At 39.7% G+C, this 19,078-nt stretch overlaps 1 protein-coding gene across 1 annotated transcript in view; it reads left to right on the top strand.

Moving 5' to 3' along the window:
* Positions 1–755: 755 nt before the first annotated feature.
* The window catches only part of ABCC3 (ATP-binding cassette, sub-family C (CFTR/MRP), member 3), a 35,556-nt gene continuing 17,233 nt past the window's right edge, over positions 756–19,078 (top strand). Inside the window, exons 1-12 of the mRNA XM_009698543.1 lie at positions 756–926; positions 1,843–1,968; positions 2,857–2,994; positions 4,845–4,970; positions 5,747–5,808; positions 6,989–7,120; positions 11,161–11,379; positions 13,682–13,859; positions 14,403–14,564; positions 15,752–15,844; positions 17,237–17,440; positions 18,659–18,805. Of these exons, the coding sequence (XP_009696845.1) occupies positions 2,977–2,994; positions 4,845–4,970; positions 5,747–5,808; positions 6,989–7,120; positions 11,161–11,379; positions 13,682–13,859; positions 14,403–14,564; positions 15,752–15,844; positions 17,237–17,440; positions 18,659–18,805 (1,341 nt within the window). The 5' untranslated portion in view covers positions 756–926; positions 1,843–1,968; positions 2,857–2,976. The remainder of the gene's footprint in view (positions 927–1,842; positions 1,969–2,856; positions 2,995–4,844; positions 4,971–5,746; positions 5,809–6,988; positions 7,121–11,160; positions 11,380–13,681; positions 13,860–14,402; positions 14,565–15,751; positions 15,845–17,236; positions 17,441–18,658; positions 18,806–19,078) is intronic.

Below are 19,078 nucleotides of genomic sequence, written 5' to 3'. Positions count from 1 at the left end.
CAAGTTCCCCTTAACTGTACTGAAATTTCTATTTTAGTTTGAACTTGTGTTACTGTGTGTTTGCACATGGTGCATTCAAATCCTTAGGCACAAGTTGCATATGTGAATTGTGGTGTCCAAGGTCACAGATGGAAAGCATTGCTTGCCATGTTTGCCAGAAAACCCATATTCCTGCCTGCATGTACAATACATTCCTTTTACCTTTGTTTGGAATAGGGAAGTAATTATAGTTGGAGGCATATGAGTCAGAAGGACAAAATTTTAGTCATAAATGGAGGAGGTTTTCCCAGGTCAGTGTACGGTTGATCTAGATTTGATCATTTGCTCCAGTGCTGGACATTCTTGCTGGGTGAGTTCTCAAGTTGAGGATTTTGCCTTAAGAGCTTTGTTTAGCAGTTGCACTCCAGGCTGGGAATGCCTGAGAAATGTCGTGGTATCAGCACCTGTAACTAAGCCTTAGCAAACGCAGAAACACAAGGGGTTTGTCTGCTACAAAATGTATGTCCAACTGCGAGATGCAGGAGGGAAGAAGTCTTTTTTTCTTTAGATTTTGCCCAGTATTTATAACTGTACTTAGCCCTTTTACAGTAGCAGATTAACCGCAAGTCATTGGGGTAGGTATTTTAGGAAAGCTTTTACTGAGACCATGTGCTAACTGCAGCAGAATCTGGATACAGCTTCTTTAAGCAGATGTTCCAATTGGCAGCACTTCTGCCTCTCTATTAATAAACGTCTCATCTTTTTTCCAGGATTCAAATCTTTCGATACACACTGATAATCCAGACCTGACACCGTGTTTCCAGAATACCATCCTAGCATGGATCCCCAGCATTTATCTATGGAGCACATTACCCTTTTATCTTCTCTACCTAAAACACAACAAAAGAGGGTACATTGTGCTTTCTGTGTTGAGCAGGTTCAAGACGGTAAGATTTCTTTGCAGTGCTCCACAAATAATGTGCAGCTTTGAGTTTGTTAGCATTAGTTCAGTATCCAAGCAAGTGCTGCAGTAGGGTTTAAACAAAATTGCCTCTGATTTATGGGGGAACTGAAGAACTTGCTTATAGGAAACAACAGTATACGTACAGATTTCTGAGGAAGGATACCAAAGGATAGCTCATCTGTAAGGAAATCCATCCTGTGAGCCTACCTTTCTGGGTAGAGAGAGGAGCTGATTGCTCTGCAGAAGAGAGTTCACCCCTTTGTTGAGCCAAAACTGTGCTGCTTCACCCTTACTTAAGCTTTAAACCACTGAAAGCTGCAAAACAAAGACCTTAAGGTAGGTCTAATGAGAATTTCATCTCATTGTGAAAGTAAGCACAAGGAGTTCTTTTCTCAAGCCACTCTACCCACCCAACAGCTATGTGATTTCATCTTCATCTTGTGCTTAAGAGAAGGCTGGTGTCAGCAGCACCTCTGGTTTATAAATGGCTAGGTCTAAGGAAAGCAAGCAAGTCACTTTTCATAGGCCATGAGAGAACTGGGGTTATTCCTGGAGAAAAATTCCAGGCATCTGCATCAGGGCATGTCTGCCTTTAATCTGGGTGCTGCCTGTGTTTCCAATCAAAACCGAATAGTATGGGAAGAAAAACAGGTAAATACATGAGTCTTTCTACTGGTTGTGTTTGCAAATCCCTCAGAAAGCAGTTGAGATGAGATCCTTGGTTTGAGTGCAGTGGGACAGTTCCATTAGCCTGACTGCAGCTGATCAGCACAGCAATGCTGTTCTGTTTACGCAGCTTTGTCTTGCTGGGAATCCGTGAATCGTAACAGTTTTGCTAGCTCTGTGACTGCCCCTGGAGATGAGTTTACCAAATGCTGTTTCTGTTTGACTACTTTCAGCTGTTCGGTGTCCTGCTGTGGTGCGTGAGCTGGGCAGATCTCTTCTACTCTTTCCACGAGCTCCTGCAAAACAGAACACCTCCACCAGTCTATTTTGTAACTCCATTGATCGTTGGCATCACTGTGGTTCGTACCTGTTTCTGTGTATTGTAACCAGTAAGAATAACTCTTTCTTAGGCAAATGAAGGAGGAAAAGGGTTCCTTTGCATTCATTGCCTTAACCTGTACTCTTTTAACTGAATTACTAGTACTGGTATTACTGAAGCAAATTTTGCTTACCGAAAAGGTTGCAGTTACAGATCTCTCTCTCATGTAGATTCAACTATGTAAATTAAAATCTTTATAATCGAGAGATTGTTCTGCCTCCCACCTTGCTCTCTTCTGTTTCTCTAGGCTTGTGATCTAGGTGTAGAGAGGATTTGGATATGACTTTGCCTGAATAGGGAGATATGATAAAGTGTGGCTTGTGCATTGTTCAGTATTGTATTGGACTTTGTAAAACTCTGTCTGTTATCTGGTAGTTGTTCCTCCATTAAAGAGAAACCAAATTTGCTTTGCCCAGGATGAAAAGCAGGCTGTGGCTGTTGTATGAAAAATGAAGCAGTAAAATTTGCCCATTAAGTTTTTAATTCCCTTGGTTAGATTTTTTAAAAATCTTGGTTTCTAGACAAGTCATGATTGTCCATCTGGACTGGAGAAATGAGCTCTTACATTTGTTTAAAATGTTTGTAGCTAATATTTAATTATGCCTAGCCCTAGGTACAAAGTCTGGTTTAAAAATTGAATTCTGGAGATGAGGCTCTGAAAACAGTAAAAACAAATTAATTCATAAAGTTATTTGCTGCTTTCCTTAGAGGAGGTTTTGCCATTGACCTCTGTGAAGTTATGATGGGACCTTATTTCAAAGAGGTCCTGTTGTTAACAATGACTGTAATAGCGGCCAACTGAGAGTGTGAATAGGGGGAGCAGTGGGATGGGGATTGTGTTCACATGTTCCTGTATTTACTTTTACAGCTGTTAGCTACATTGCTTATTCAATACGAAAGGCTGAGAGGAGTTCAGTCCTCTGGAGTGCTCATTATCTTCTGGTTTTTGTCTGTGCTCTGTGCCGTGGGGCCTTTCCGGTCTAAGATCATGACTACAGCTGCACAGGTAACATGTCATCCTTGTTAGCACTTGGAGAACAGGAAATGTAGCATTAACATATCTCTGAAAGGAATGAATCACCCACTTTGGAGTCAGATCTGAGCCCAGCTTTTGCCAGAGAAAGAGAAGTTTGGTTCCATTGCCTTGACTCAGACTTGTGTGACTTGAAGGGAACTGGGATTTCTCCTGCAATGTCAAAAAGCAGATTTTGCTTAGCCCAAGGCTATACTGGAAACTTGATAGACATGTAAGAGCTGTACCAACACTATATAGCTATTAGAAGAGGCTCCTCCTTTGGTTCCATTGCCTTGACTCAGACTTGTGTGACTTGAAGGGAACTGGGATTTCTCCTGCAATGTCAAAAAGCAGATTTTGCTTAGCCCAAGGCTATACTGGAAACTTGATAGACATGTAAGAGCTGTACCAACACTATATAGCTATTAGAAGAGGCTCCTCCTCCTCCTCCTCTTTTCCTCCTCCTCTTTTCCTGCCATGCTTAAACAGGGATGGGTAGTAATCGGAGGTGATGCATTTTAATATGTAATGTTCCTTTTTTGCTTAGGCAGCTTGACCACATTATACAGCTCCATAGGCTTTCTTTGTCAGTCCCTGATGTGCTGAGGACAGCATTTTGACTCCAACTGTGTCTGTAAATAGAGAACAGAAAGTTGGAGGGAGAGGAAAGAAACCTGGACTGTTATGATTCCTGTTTGAAAACATAGCAGGTTCTCCCACAATAAGAAAGTTGTGTTTTTCACAGAACCAAATTTCACTAAGTAGGGCAAAGCAGATTGCTTCAGTGATTAGATCATCAAAGGCTGGGAGTGAAAAAGAGTATTTGAAAAACCTTAAGGTGATTGCTTCTCCTCAGTGAAATCAGTGTTGATTCTGTTCGATGATTTCTTTTTTTTACCCTTACTTTTTTGTAACTATGAGCAGCATTATCCTTTTAGCAAGGATTTTGCTACACCAGGCTGTTGTAAATATTCCAGCAGAGATTGAATTAAACCTTAAATGACAGTCTGTGCAGAACTTCAGAAAATAGCTGCAATCCTGGTGAGACAATTTTAAACCTGTAATAGTGGTGAATAAGTACAAATACTGGACTATCAATATTTGAACCCTTAATCAACCTAACATTATGGCTGCAGATCCTTAAAACGGGTACGGGTTATGTTTCTCCTGTTCTTGCAACTGCTGAGGACCAAATACTCTTTCTCTTGCACTTAAGATTTAAACATTTTACGTGAACAATGAGAGCATTCACAACTACATTAGGGTATGAAAGAGCTGTATAAGGGACATACCATCACAGCAAGAAGTTTTAAGTCAACTGCAGGCTCATATGGTGGGGAAGGAACTATCTCTAGAGCAGATGGAACTGTTATTATGCAATGCAGTGGTTTTTTGCAGCTTCTTCTGAAAGTATTTAACACTGATTGCTTGTCAGTGACAAGATACTAAAGTAAATGGCTGTTCTCTGATCTGGGTTGACAATTCCTATGCTTAAGACATGATCTTGCAAGAACCCCTGGAGGTAATTTAAGAGGATGTCATGTAGCCTTGATTCGAGAGTGTCTGCATGCAGTTAAGATGTATGAGCACTTTGAACTTGACATAATTTAATGAAAAGCTTGGAAATAAGCATGTTCTTAGGCACTTTACAGAGTACGTGCATAGTAAGATAATTCCTGCTAGCAACTACTTTGCAGTATTCAGCTGTAGAGGAAGAAAGGACTTGCCAAAAGAAGCTGTGAAATTCCTGCGAGAGTGTGTGTGTGTGTGTGTGTGTGTGTTGGGAGGGGTTGGGAAGTACAATAAAAACAATCATTTACTATGTTTCTTTTTCTTTCTAGGGCCATGTAAATGAAAGGTTCAGGTTTACCACATTTTACATCTACTTTGCTTTGATAATCATTGAGTTGATCCTTTCATGTTTTAAAGACAAGCCTCCATTTTTTTCCCCTGTTAATACAGATCCTGTAAGTATTTTTACTTTGCTTTATTTGCATTTTACAGACTATATCACATTTTCAGAGCTCCACTGAGAATACTTGTCATTGAAAACAGTTTTGGATTGTCATTGAGATTGCGGTAGTTAGTGATACCCTTACAAAACACTGAGTGTGGAGACTAATAGTGGGGTTTGAAGCCTTTTTCCATTACATGTGCCATCAGTAATGACTGGAAGCTATGTAGTGAAAGCAGCTCTCCTACTTGCTGCTTCACAGCAGTTTAAATTACGTTTATGAACATTGAAGTGTAATATTATTTCAAGAGTGGTTTTTGTGGAGATGGTGGTCTCCTTGCTTAACGTTCATTTAGAGTTAGCTAAAGTCTATAACTCTAATAAATGAGTTCTATATGTGTTGAGAATGGATATGGAAAAACATTCATTACAGAAGATATTAGTGGTTAAATTTCTTCTCTAATTCATAAAATGGTCTCTATAATTGTATTTATGTTTGAACCAAGCTGAGAGAGAAGTTGAGTTCATTTCTTAAAATGGACGTTTCAGAAACTATAGAATGACATTTATAAGTGTGATTTAAAGGCAGTGTATGAAGCAATTTTTAAAGATAAAAAGAGTTCTGCATGACATGGGAAATGAAAGAAATCAATTTTATGTCTCGTTAGGACATAGGTACATACATATAATGTACTGAAACTGATCAAAGTAGACTGTCATCTTCTTAAAGTAATGGTAAATGTCTTGCTTTATTTATTTTGGGTTTTTTCCCCCGTAAATTTATTATAGAATCCATGTCCAGAGTTAACATCAGGCTTCCTGTCAAGATTGACATTTTGGTGGTTTACAAGGTGAGCTTCTCTTTTCAAGCTGTTGAACAGCTGACAGCCCCAAACTCTACTTGTGATACGTGTTGTACAGAATTAGCAATATGAAGATTTTTCCTCTGTAAGTAGTTGATGTTGGAAGCTCTTTCATCCACAGTGGTGTCAGCACTTCTAGCATTTGCCTTTTTAGAAACAGCTTTCAGAGTGCTCATACTGCCCAAACCTCTTCTCTGAAGAGTAGTGGCAACAAATGTGGCGTGACTACCAGGGTATATGGCTTACCACATGCTGGAGTATGACCTAAACCAAGATGTAAGACTGCATTCCACAAGATTAACTGTGCCAACCTTTAACCCACCTGAGGATGCATTTTGTTTCCTGTTGAGGTTCATGAGTGAATGCTTTTTGATAAGGACATTTTCTGTGCAAGATGGAAAGTAAACTGAGTTATATATACAAATGATTACCATCAACTGATACTGCTGTCAAAAGGCATGTGTATTAAAGATGCAAATTTGAGATTGGGCTTACTACTACTCCATGCTAAAGAAGTGAAACAACTGTCAAAGGTCATGTTAAGACCCGGTTTTTTCCATAGTGGTTGAGGGTGTTGAGATCTTCATTCTTCCATCCATGTAACATTATTGTCCTGGCAACAGCCCTATAAAGTTCTTTTGAGTGAGTGAGATCTTTCTAAACTTCCAGAGTTTTGAATGTTCGGCTGCCCCATTGAGATTCTTGGCAACTAGATGTTTGTATCCCTTGACAAAATTCCTCTTAGAGTTGAGGAACTGTAGTTTTCAGAGAAATCTGATTTTCCTTTAACTTACGTGAGCTTCACTTTTGCATTTTGTTCACCTCTGACAGTTATTGCAGATAGACTTAGTTATTTTCACTTCTAAAGCTTCACTGTTTTCATTTAACACCACAGTTTCATTCAAATGCTTCTGGTAGTTGGTTTTTACTGTCCTTTTTTCCTGAAGTGATATTTTCAATAAAATACATGTAATCAAAACTATGTAATGGGCTTTCCTTAATTGCAAGCATCAATATAAGGAACAAAGGGAGATGGAGGTATAATTATCACCCTTTCTGTGGAGATGTATCTTCTTGGTTTTGTTAGCTTAATAGTCCCAGAGTTACTAGCAATGCTTTAAGTACTGTTAGCCAAACTGAATTGGACTGGTTTTCTCCATATGTACAGCATGGCAATTCTTGGATACAAAAGACCCCTCGAAGATAAAGATTTGTGGTCACTGAATGAAGATGATACTTCAAAATTCATTGTGCAACATCTAGGTAAAGAGTGGGACAAAGAAAAAGCAGAGTGCAAACGGTAAGTATACAAACAAGTCTGCAAACAGAGATTGATCTGAGTAGTTTCAACATTAATAAGCTGCTTATCCCTGAAAATGAACTAACTAAAAATGTCACCTACCTCTTCAACCTGTCTGTTCTTCATTCATATTAAGAGTCAAATTTGCGTATTTTTAATATGTCCAGGCAGAGGCAAGCAGGAGCGCTCTGGGGCTTGTGTACCACTGACACACTTCTTAACTAGGTGCTTAAAATCGACATGGGCAGGTAGTACCATTCACTATGTGGAGAAGGGCTGAAGATGCATAAGCAGAAGGGATTGAGTTGGTCGGATTGTAGAAAATTAACAGCTTTCAGCCCTGTGCTGGTAGATGTCTAACCTCATAATTGCATCCCTCCTGGGCATGTTAGAGCACAACTGCTACGCACCATAAACCAAAAGGACTTCCTTATCATCCTCATCATGAGTTTTTTGCCCTGACACTATTTTTAGCCTTAAGGCTCTTAGGACTGAGCAAGTCATCAGTTCCTAGCAGTAAAGATATGAAACTCAAAACATTCACACAGGACGGGAAGAGATATCCCACTTTAAGAGCTGAGACCCTACTCCTGTTGCCTAGAAAGTTAGCAGGAAAATTCTCATAGGCTCTGATGGAAGTGGGATGAGGATCAGAACTTGCATATAGTTACATCCACACTGGAGAGGATATCCTTTTTATTGCATGTTCTGTCCTAATCTAATCTTAAGAAATTATCTATTGTGCAACTGTATTTCCTTCTCCCACTGGTTAGTGTCCAAAATGTTTCCAAACAAATAGATGTGATAATAGTGTGTTTCAAATGAAAAATGTCAATAAGGAGGAGTCCTGCACTTCCATTTCCTTTCATTGTGGAGATTTCTTCTCCATGTGGAGGCTTTCCTCTGTTCTCTTCTGTGCATATCCGTGCCAAATTGGAAAGACCCTATTATGTGATAATATGAGGAGAGAGTTGTAAGGTTCTTGGCAAGGCTAAATATGATGTGGAGAGTTCTACTTTGCAGCTAAAATTTGAAAGGGTTCCAGCACTAACACCAGCAGCTTGTCCACTAGTGCTCTGTGTGTATGTGAGCTGTGGTTTTACTTTGGGGTTTTTTTGTTTTCTTAATGTCTCTATTTTTATGGTGTGGAATAACATGCATCGTCTAGGTTCTGGTCTTTTTGCACAGACATAAATCTTACTCCCCCAGGCTTTTATATAGTAAGAGCACAGCCATTGTGCAGAAGTGCCTAGGGTCCAGGAAAACTTTTGCTAAGAATCTAGAAACTGTGCCTGGAGTTTTGTCATGGGATTCATTGCATTTTGGAAATTATTCATACAAACTGGGGCCAGTTGGCAATGAATTTAACCATAAATTCTAGCTTGTATTTAGCTCAGGTAAAATTTTGTTGCAACTATATTAATGATTCTAAGGTGGGGAAAAGAGCTAAAACAAAGCAAATCACTCTACTCCAGATTGCTTGGTTTCACATAACTCTAAAAGCTGCGTGGCTCTGCCTATTCTTCAATTATAAGTAGGTATTCTCAGTTACTTCCTGTCAAATAACATCAGTGGTAGTTGCTTGGGAACCATTTTAAATACTTTTTTTAAAAAAAAAACTGATTAAATCTGCTCTGAGCAAGCTTTTATGACATTAAAAAAATGCTGTGTCAATTTGTACACATGTTGAAAGTGTCTTGGAAAATATTTACAATGTACATAGTGATTTATTTTAAAATACTTAATCAATTGCAACTCTGGCATAGCTAAAGCTTTAAACTTATTTTATGGTAATGATTATCACTTTTCTATTGTTCCTAAACCTACAAAACCTTTTTTACGTTTTGCTTCACAGCTGTCTTGTGAATTATTGTTAAATAATCGCTAGTAATTCATTTGCTACTGATTCATTTGCTACTAATCAGTTACAGGAGAGATCAGTGTGGATTTAAGTTGTTATTATAGATAATAAAGCATGCAAAGAGTACTTTTCCTTTGCTTTTGCTCTCTGCACATATGGTGGAAGTCTCTACTTGCTCACTTTACTGATAAGTGCAGTCGCTTCTGAGAAAGTTAGAGCTCTGCTGGATGGAGAAAAGAGAGCTGGAGTCCATTTTTCTTCATTTTTAGTTAGCTTCTGATTTTAGACACTATGCTTATGAAGACAAATTGAAGATGCAGGGCCTTCTCATTACCATTGAGAAAGCTATGTGTTTTCCCATGAGATAATCAGCATCTATTATCTGCCATGCTATAAATAATGGAAAGCAGGCACATGCTTTTTGCCTTGATAAAAAACTGGGTGTGAGCAGTCTCACACACTGCTAAAAACCTGACCTCACCTAGCTACCCATAGTAAACACTAGAAGTGCGTTTTCTCCCTTTGGGATTTTTTGCTGCGAGAGAACTATTGCATTGCTGTTAGCTCACTGTAATAAACATTTTTAATAGCACAAAGCCAGGGGCAAGTAGTCTTGTTTCTTCAAACCCTTCAATGAGTTTAACAGCCTGGTTGCCAGAAAAATAAGGCTTTGCTCATAAACTCTCCAGGTTTGATCTGGAAGGACAAAGACAACACTGTTTGTTCTTGTCTAGGGGTGAGGGGGAAAAATTGTGTGGTTTAGGTTCTCTCCCTGCCCTCAAACTTTATTGCAGAGAAATTGGGATTTGCATATACCTTTGTTTGAAAGGATGTGAACAAGTTTCTATCTGTGGACTGTTAGCCACGCTGATCATTCTGAACGCCCACAGGCTGTTGGAATTAATTGACTCTGCAGCCAGCCAGCTCCAAAAAGTCTGCACACTCTTTATGAAGAATCATAAATCCAACCTCAGTGTAGTAGTACTTACAAGTTATTTTTCAAATGTCTTCTTTTAAGTCTTCGCTCTTTCTAGGGTGTCTCTTCCATCTATCCCTTCTTATAAGGCTTATGTGCCCCAGACTAATTTCCTTCTCCCCGCTCTACCGGCGCTTAACCTTTCTGGCTGACATTCAGGAAATTGTTCTCTAGGTCCCATAGCCGCCCGAGAAACAGAGCAATTCAGTATTTGCTGGTAGAAAAGCTGCCAGGCTGCTCTTTGAGAGCAATTCATGGAAGAATTAATTTCCCAGAGCACGCCCTCTTTATTGATAGGCAGCAGATGTCAGGCACCTAAACCCCTGAGGTGCTTCTAGAAAACCCACCTAGAGCCCTGGAGAGCAGCACGGACCTGTTGGGTTCATTTTTCATCCATCAGTCTCAAAGAGCTTTGCAGAAGAGGTCACTTTGTTGGCCTATTTTGCAGATGCAGAAAGAGGGGCACAAAGTAAGTAAGGGGTACAGCCAAACAGGTTTTAAATGCTTAAATTGGCATCTGAGTAAATTTAGGCACCTAAACCCAAAGTTCCTGTCCTGGAAGAACGTCGGACAGCTGCGGCCCAGATCTCAGAGATGGCTCAGCTTTGGAGGTGCTGTGGCTTGTACTTTTTCAAGTTTCCAGGAATGCAAAACTCTGTATTTTGAGAGGGCTGTGCCTGCTTCCTTTCTTAGCTTGGCGTGTGATTCGATGCCTGTCTCCCTGGAGGGATTCAGACTACTTCTGTGAGAGCAGCTATGTGATCAAATAAGGCTAAAGGCTTAGTACAGCTACTAATTGAATAACGAATACAGTCTCAGAAGGACTAGGTGAGAGTGCCTTTTGTGGTATGTAAATAGCAACTGTTAGAGGATTCCTTTACAAGAAATTGGAGATTTGAGGTCAACTCTGTCCTCTGCCAAAGGAAGTCAAGCCTTCATCTCCTACTCCTTTGGGCCACATTCTCATCGCATGGGTGATAGATTTTCCGGCCTACAGAGTACACCTGATAAGTGCTGCAGAAAAAAGAAAGCAAGGCTCATTACACAAGAGTGGCCTGTCCCTGAGCACATCTAGATCTTTTTGAAAGTCTTGCTGTTGATCAGTAGCAGAGCAGACTTTTGGATGTTACTGCAGTGCTGTACCCATAGGGCCATGAGATTCTCATTGTCAGTTGTCTCTACTTGCTTGTTTCATTCCTCTAGGAAAGAAGATGTGACGTATATGAAGAAATCTAACCATATGCTGAATCATGTTGGTGATGGTCCAGAGGAAGCAGAAGTTTTGATCAGAGACAAAAAGCACAATAGAAAGCCTTCCTTTCTCAAAGCTTTGTTGAGGACCTTTGGGCCATACTTCTTGATTGGCTCCTTCTTCAAGCTGATACAAGACCTACTTTCTTTCGTCAACCCTCAGCTGTTAAGGTTGGTTTACTGTGTGAGTAGTTTCTGTGTGCAATCCCTATGGAGGCTTGGCTTTGGCATGGAGTATTTATTTTTGAAATGCATAGCACATTTCCCTCACAGTGCTTCATGTGTATGCTCCCTCACCTTCCCACTGAAATGCCATAAGACAGGAGTTCTTTATTGTGGAATAAGCTGTAAATTGGGCAAGCTTCACTGAAATGCAAGATTTGTAAATCGCCCATCACCAATAGACAGCTTTGAATTACACATTACCTGTTGCTCCATGCAGCAGCGAAAAGCAATTTCTCCCTGTTTCTAAAAGATTATTTGTGAAATCAAAGAGAAGCACTGCTTGCTGGATCTAGTAGTCTCTGTACCTCTGATACCCACCTGCATTGGTGGCGGCTGCAGCTGTAGCATGACTTGATGTACAAATGAAGCGTGATGCTCAAGTATGTGGTGCCTTGGCCATGCTGCTGTCATCTGGGAAAGATTTGGGACCATTTAGATGGGTTCATGTTTTCTTAGTTGTGCACAGAAATGAGAATGTGTGAGGAACAGTTGCAGTAAATTTTCATCTGAAAGAAAATTATAGTTCTATTAAAAAAAAAGAAAGATCTTGACAAAAATGGTATGTCCTCAAACTCTCCTCGTATGAGGAACACCTGTATCTCCCATCTCCAGGGGGACCAGTTGCTCAGTCTGATCCATAAAGGGATTTTTTTATGATCCCCACATTTTTTTCTCTGTCAGTATTATTTTTGAAGTGGGAATTTCACCAGATAATCATTAAGTAAGAAGAAAGTAACAGTAGAAATACCAACATTTCTATCAAACAATTACGTTTTTAATGTCCAAATCAATGGAAAAGCACATAGTCCTGTTAATGCATGAGAGAGGAGTGGCATTTGATGGAGGCCACAGGTGGATGTGCAGAAGGGGAAAGGAGAGGGCCCTGTTGTACAAGTGTCTCTTAAAATAAGAGCTGTGTTCTGAGATCATGTTGTTCTGCGGGTGGTTTGTGACATACCCAGAAATTGCTGAAAAGAGGGTTTGACCCAGTATGGTGACATTTAATAGCTTACAGTCTATCTTCTTCCAGAGTCTCTAGTGAAGAGGAGGCAGCTGGCTTCCTTCTGAGAACACATTAAGTATAATCTGTTCTGGGAATTTCTCAAATTTGCATGAATTCCTGGATATGTTGTCAGTGATGTCTCAAGGCATATGATGGGGAATTTCTTCTCAAGTCTAAATTCCTGCAGTCCTGGAAAATGGACTGCTAGTGGTAAGACAAAAATCAAAACGCCATGGCTGTCTGGCAGGTTGCACGTAAGATAGTTTTATGTTTCTAAAAAGACTGCTGAATCCCATGCTGGTACTATGAGGAAGAGGTTTTCCTGAAGCTGTCCACTTAGAGCATGAATGCCTGGTGCAGTGCAGAAGGAAGATCTCTCTGGACCAGAAGAAGAAAGATGTAGCAACCTTATGCTTCTAATGCAAGGCTTTGGGGCCTGATTTGTAGTTTCCAGGTGAATTTTCCCCCTGCTGGCTATTTGAACCATGGAGTCAAATCTCTGCTCCTCCCACATTTTGACAATTCAATACACTGGTCAGTAGGCTGAAATCACAAATGTGATTTTTGAGAACACTGGACATTGCCATATGTTGTTCTGCTCATTTGCTGTATGTCAGTGTGCAGGTCTCACAGGGAGAGCAGCTGTGTGTAGTAAGAAATGTTGTATTAATAAGAGATGATATAGTCAGTTTAATGGTACTACTATTTTACCAAAAAAAAGTAGGAGTGAAGAAATCTTTATGCATCCATCCAGGAGGATGTCTTTTAATCTAGGTTTTATTTGTGGGAAAACACCCCAGGCAGGAACAGTCAGGCTGCTTGAAAAGGATTTGGGTAAGAAGCTGGTTTCGGCTGCGTTACTACACTGCCCTACTGTGTCCTATCATTCACCTCTTGCCCTGGGGGGCTGCCTAACAGAGCTCAGACAGTGAGCCATGTGTTTAAACGCTGGTCTTAGGGGAAACATAGTGTTTCTCATCATGTTTCATTTTCTACAGGCTCATTTGCAAACGGACTTTCTCACTGGCAAAGCCTAAGGTTTTGCTGTTGGATCTTTGCAATGTTGTTTGACTGAAATCGTAACTCAGCTTGCATCCTGGAGAGCTGTTTACTTTTTGTGGTTAAAGAGAGGATGTGGCAGGATGCCATAGTTGAGAGAAGCTGTGTTATGTCCCATTAATCTTGCTGCATGTTTTTTATTTTTGTTTCTTTTTCCTTTCCTTCCCTAATCTTCTGGAAAAACAGTGTATTAATCAGCTTCATTAAGAACAAAGATGCCCCAGCCTGGTGGGGATTTTTGATTGCGGCTTTGATGTTTATCTGTGCTGTGCTGCAGACACTCATACTTCACCAGCATTTCCAGTACTGCTTTGTTACCGGGATGAGGCTGAGAACTGGAATCACTGGAATGATATACCGAAAGGTAAGACTGAATGCATTTTATGGGATGGAACACCGGTGTATAGCCAACCAAGTGGCCTCAGTTCTCAAATACTCGAGGAAGAGCAGGCATATTGGAGAAGAATAGCCTCTAAGATTGGGGGTTTTTTTGGTGAGTTTTTAGGAGTAGCTCTATCACACTTTACAGAATTTCCTAGCAATCAGCAGCTTAATGTGAGTGTACTGGTAGGTTACCAGACATATCACAGGCCAATATCGGTTCACTTTAAATATTCGGAAAAGGGATCCATGAGAATAGCGTGATTGTGCTACGAGTTGATTAGATGCAACTAGGATTTCTTCAGAATACTACGTGCTACTTGAGATAGAGGTGCTCACAAACAAACCATTTCATGAAGTCTTGTTCTTTGGAGATGAGGAAGTGATGTAGGTGTGAATTATTTTTTTCTTATTGGAAAAGCACATTCTTGGGGAGTGTCTTGCTTTGCTTATAATTGAGGATTTCTTCTCTGTGTTTCTCCATACATATCAAGATTGTGAATCCACTGAATCTGTTATTTCTCAGTCCTTAGTCATCACAAACTCAGCGAAGCGCTCATCTACTGTTGGAGAAATTGTCAACTTGATGTCAGTGGATGCCCAGCGTTTCATGGACCTGGTGACTTTCCTGAACATGTTGTGGTCAGCACCACTCCAGATATTTCTAGCTTTGTATTTCCTCTGGCAGGTACAGACGTTGTCACGTTTTTTTCAGAATTCATCTAAATGATGTGCAAGCTTATTATTTTTTTGTTAATATGACCCACCACTGCTTTTTTAGAAACTTGTTGTCCTGCCTTGTAGTGAAATAGCTTGTACTGGTGTACATTAGTCTGTTTAATTATTTTGTTCAGCTGAACCCACCACTGCTTTTTTAGAAACTTGTTGTCCTGCCTTGTAGTGAAATAGCTTGTACTGGTGTACATGATCAATTAGTCTGTTTAATTATTTTCTTCAGCTGATAGGCAAGATAAGGCATTTGAAGCAAAAGATAGCCTTTATGTCGCCTCTGTCTCTGCCATGCTTTGATAGGATCAGTCTTGGACTCATCACAGTATTCCCAGCAGTTGATACAAATGAGAGCTTGAGGGAAATGATTTAAAAATCAAACCAAACAAAAAAACCCTGGACATAGGAAATGTAAGCCATGTATAAAGATTTTATCATGCCATATAAAGAAGATTTGTGCAAGTCAACATGAAACAACTCTCACCTGGAATAACCATAACTTTTCCTTTGCTACAGTGAAGTTGTTTCCGGTCTGTTCCGGGTTCAGTTTGAGCACTGGCTTTCATCCTTAAAATATTTCTATGCAATTAATCTGGTTTACTGCATAAAACAGTAGCACCAACTTAAACATATTGATTTAGACTTGAAAGCCATTAAGTTGCAGCAGCTTTATGAGTTACTGCTCTGCTGGCAAGCTGAACTCTGGTAGCTAGCAGTTTGTATGCTTTTACTCGCATTGACTGTACTCGGTTAATTCAGTAATTACAGTTCCCTAGGTCAGAGAGAAGTCAATGGAAAAATTCCTTCTGTGTGGCTTATTTGTTCCCTTTCTACATTTGCTCAGTAGCTCTGTATTTGCATTAGTTCAAACTTTCCCCTCCCACTGGGACCCACTTAACAGGTAAATCAAAGTACTCTGCTATCACCAATACTAGCATAATAATAATTCAAGGTGGATGCTGTTGTATTTTTCTATCTCCTCCTCATAGTTGCTCTGTGGAATCAGAACATTTCACTGGGAGGAGTTCAACTTACCTACGTTAAACATTCATTTCTATTTCCATAACCTACTGTTGTTTTAATGCTCACCATAGGAACAGCAGTACTTGGGTACCACAACAACTTACCTTTTTTCTTTCACTCAAGACTTTAGGGCCTTCTGTGCTGGCAGGAGTTGCCGTGATGGTTTTACTTATCCCATTTAACTCTGCAATAGCAATGAAAACCAGAGCATTCCAGGTAAGGTACCAGCAGAGAAGGTGACATTATCTGAATTGGCAGCTGTGCTATGAGAAATGAAGACATCAGTGGTTGTCTTGGCTGTTAATAAGCTGCCATTTGCACCAATTTACTTGTGAGTAAGATTGTAGTGATACATTTAATAACTGTATCCTTTCAGATAGTTTTTCCATAGTGGATTCACTGCTGTTTAAGGGAAGGGTGTGGCATTGAGTCAGTGGCTCGGTCTTCGTAGTGCTGGAGCAGCTTCTGGGATTAGCAAGAAGTTTCTTTGTCTCCATATCCCTTTACCTGGTAGTTTCTTCTAGGAGTGTTTAGAGAAAGGGCAAACAAATGCTGTTCTTTGAGCTGTGAATGACTGTTTTCAGAGATGGGAACTGAAAACTGGCAACTTGTTTTTTATGCTAATAGCCAATGTTGACTTTCACTGCTACTGAGCTGGGCTGAATTTGAATTACTGTCTTAAGGTAAAAGGATCCTTTCTTCGTATTACTATTCTATTACTTTCTTTGTAGTCTTAGTCATCTATAGTCATAGAAGGCTGAAAAAATCAATATAATAGTGCCCTCTGGCTTTGTGCTAGAAAAATCTAATAAGTGGCTTGTGCTGTGCAACCTATCGGTGGCTGTTTGGCAGATTTAAAAAAAAATCAAGCTGTTGATGTTAAAAAAGTAAGAGTCGGAAAACGATTATAATTTATGACATTTAAGCCCAGCCTCAGTAACAGTGTTACTATTACGTGCCTTAAAGAGACATCCAGACTTCCCATTAAATCTCTTGGATGCTGACATGTTAGTATTAACATTCCTTTTCTCCCTTGCCCATTATAAGATGCCCAGAGCCGCATAACTTGGTGTGCATGTGAGTGTGAACACAGTTTTTCATTTTGTCTATACAGCTGAGCAGGGATTTTTTTTTTTTTTTTTTTAAAGTAACTGAATGAAGTACTGTATTCTAATGTATAGGAAAAAAAAACAACAAAAAACCGACAACAAACTAGGAGCAAGCACAATTTTCAAGGGATGCCCGAAGAAATACAACTATTCATATCAGGAAGAAAATCTGAAGAAATCAAGGGAAGAAGTAGATTAGTATTTTGTGAAGTGCCTGAATTGTTCCTTAAGGTGGTTTTGAAAATGTAACCCCTAACAGTGAAGATGAGTGGAAAGTTTTTATACTCTGCTTTTCAGCCATTTTCTTTGATTTCTGCTTTCTTTGGATTTATAGACTTGCACAGTAAGGTTATTGATAACAGTCTGGCTTTCTTTAATTACCTTTTGCATCCTGTTTAGAAATAGCCCAAGGACCAGCACAGCTGTGAGACAACATTTTGAAAGCTCTCTTCTAGTCATTCCTGTGACACTCTGTCTCCTGTGTTTACTAATAACCTAGGTGGAACAAATGCGATATAAAGACTCACGCATTAAATTAATGAATGAGATTCTGGGTGGCATGAAAGTACTGAAGCTGTATGCTTGGGAACCATCATTTTCAGAAAAAGTGTTGGAGATACGAAAGAATGAGCTGCAAGTTTTAAAAAAGTCTGCCTATCTCAATTCTTTGTCCACCTTTGCATGGATCAGCGCACCATTCCTGGTAAATTGAATTTGCATGACTTTCTAAGCTGTACAAGTATATCCTTGAAGGATAAGTGTGAGGCTTTCTGTTTGCTAGATATACATAGGAATAAAATGTAAATACTTTTTAAAAAAAATTACTCACATGCTTTGAAGCAAAGTTCTCTGTTCTCTAGAGCCTTTTTGTTAATCGGTATTAAAGTTATTTCTTGATAAAGCCTGCCAGTGGAAGCTGGGAATTGCTTTCTCAGGAGAATTTCCAACCACTTCAAAGTACTTCCCATAACAAATTGAAACTAGAATTTGAAACCTCAGAGATATTTGTGAATAGCAAAAAAAATTTTAATTGAGTCAGTCAGGACAACATCTGTCTTAAGCTCTGATTCCTACCTTTCGTGTTACAGTGCTATGCTTGTTCTAGTGGGAGAGGGAGTTGTTAAATTATTCTACAACTTAAAAAAAAGATTGATTTAATGTAAAAAATAAAACCCAAATGATACATTGCCAATTCTGAAATGCCTTTTCCTCAACTTTCTGTTTCCCTCTATTTTCCACTTCATCGCACTGTGATCCCTTTTGCAGCAAGGGTTTTGGTTTTGGTGAATAGAAACATTCAGATGAGTGCTTTGTCAAAAATACTCCTAGCCAACTACTCTCGAGATCAAAGGCCCAACCCTGCAGAAATATTCTTAATGGCCTCAAGATCCTGCCTCTTTCATGTTTCCTTAAGTTAATGCACGTCCTTAAATACACATTCCCGTTCCTGCTCACCGTTAGTTTACTGCATAGGATGGTCCCTCCACAGTGGATGGTCCCTGTCGTACAGCGATCCAGCAAATAACTTGGATTTTACTCCCTCTCCTATTGATCAGTAAGTCTTGTTTGCTTAGCCTGGAGTTTACAATGGGAAAATTTGGTTGGGTGGAGTTGGAAATGCAGCCAAACCACAGCCAGATAACTGCTTCATGTTTTTATTTATCTGAGTTCTGTAGTTCACCTCTTAAATCTCCTAGTTCAAGTAAATGTAGCCATTAGTAATCTGAAAGTTGTTTTATTCTGGGAACCTCTTCTTGTATCAACTTGACTTGTCATTCTTAAAGTGTGTTGAAAAGGTCAGGAGCAGGCCCAATTTTGTCATTGATACTTTTATTTCAAAGATGCCTATCAGGCTTGACTTCTTGTTAAAATGTCAAAATATTACGTATGTGTCACAGTAAACTTGCTTTCTGGCTTTCAGGTAGCATTGACAACATTTGCTGTATATGTCTCGGTGGATGAAAATAATATCCTGGATGCAGAAAAGGCTTTTGTTTCCCTCTCCTTGTTTAATATCTTAAAGTTTCCCCTCAGTATGCTTCCACAAGTCATTAGCAACATCGCGCAGGTAAGGAGGATCTGGTGCATACGTTGTTTTGAACAATCTGAACAAAAAGAATCCCAGATGTCCCTGATTTCTGGAATGCAGAGATCCCTTGCATCTGCCTGTTAGCTGGTTTTCTTTCTAATAGTCTTTCCGTACTGCTGCCCTGTATTGGAAAGCCTGACATCTTCTGAGTAAGCTTGTCTGTGTGAATTTTGCTTCACTCAGGTGAACTCAGCTTGGTCTGAGAAATTTCACAGTTAAAAGCTTGAATTTCAGCATAAGACTGATTGCAGG

Source organism: Cariama cristata, unplaced genomic scaffold (genome assembly GCF_000690535.1).
Source record: "Cariama cristata isolate BGI_N322 unplaced genomic scaffold, ASM69053v1 scaffold6760, whole genome shotgun sequence".
Classification (NCBI taxonomy): Eukaryota; Metazoa; Chordata; class Aves; order Cariamiformes; family Cariamidae; genus Cariama; species Cariama cristata.
This window is presented reverse-complemented; position numbering and strand designations above follow the sequence as displayed.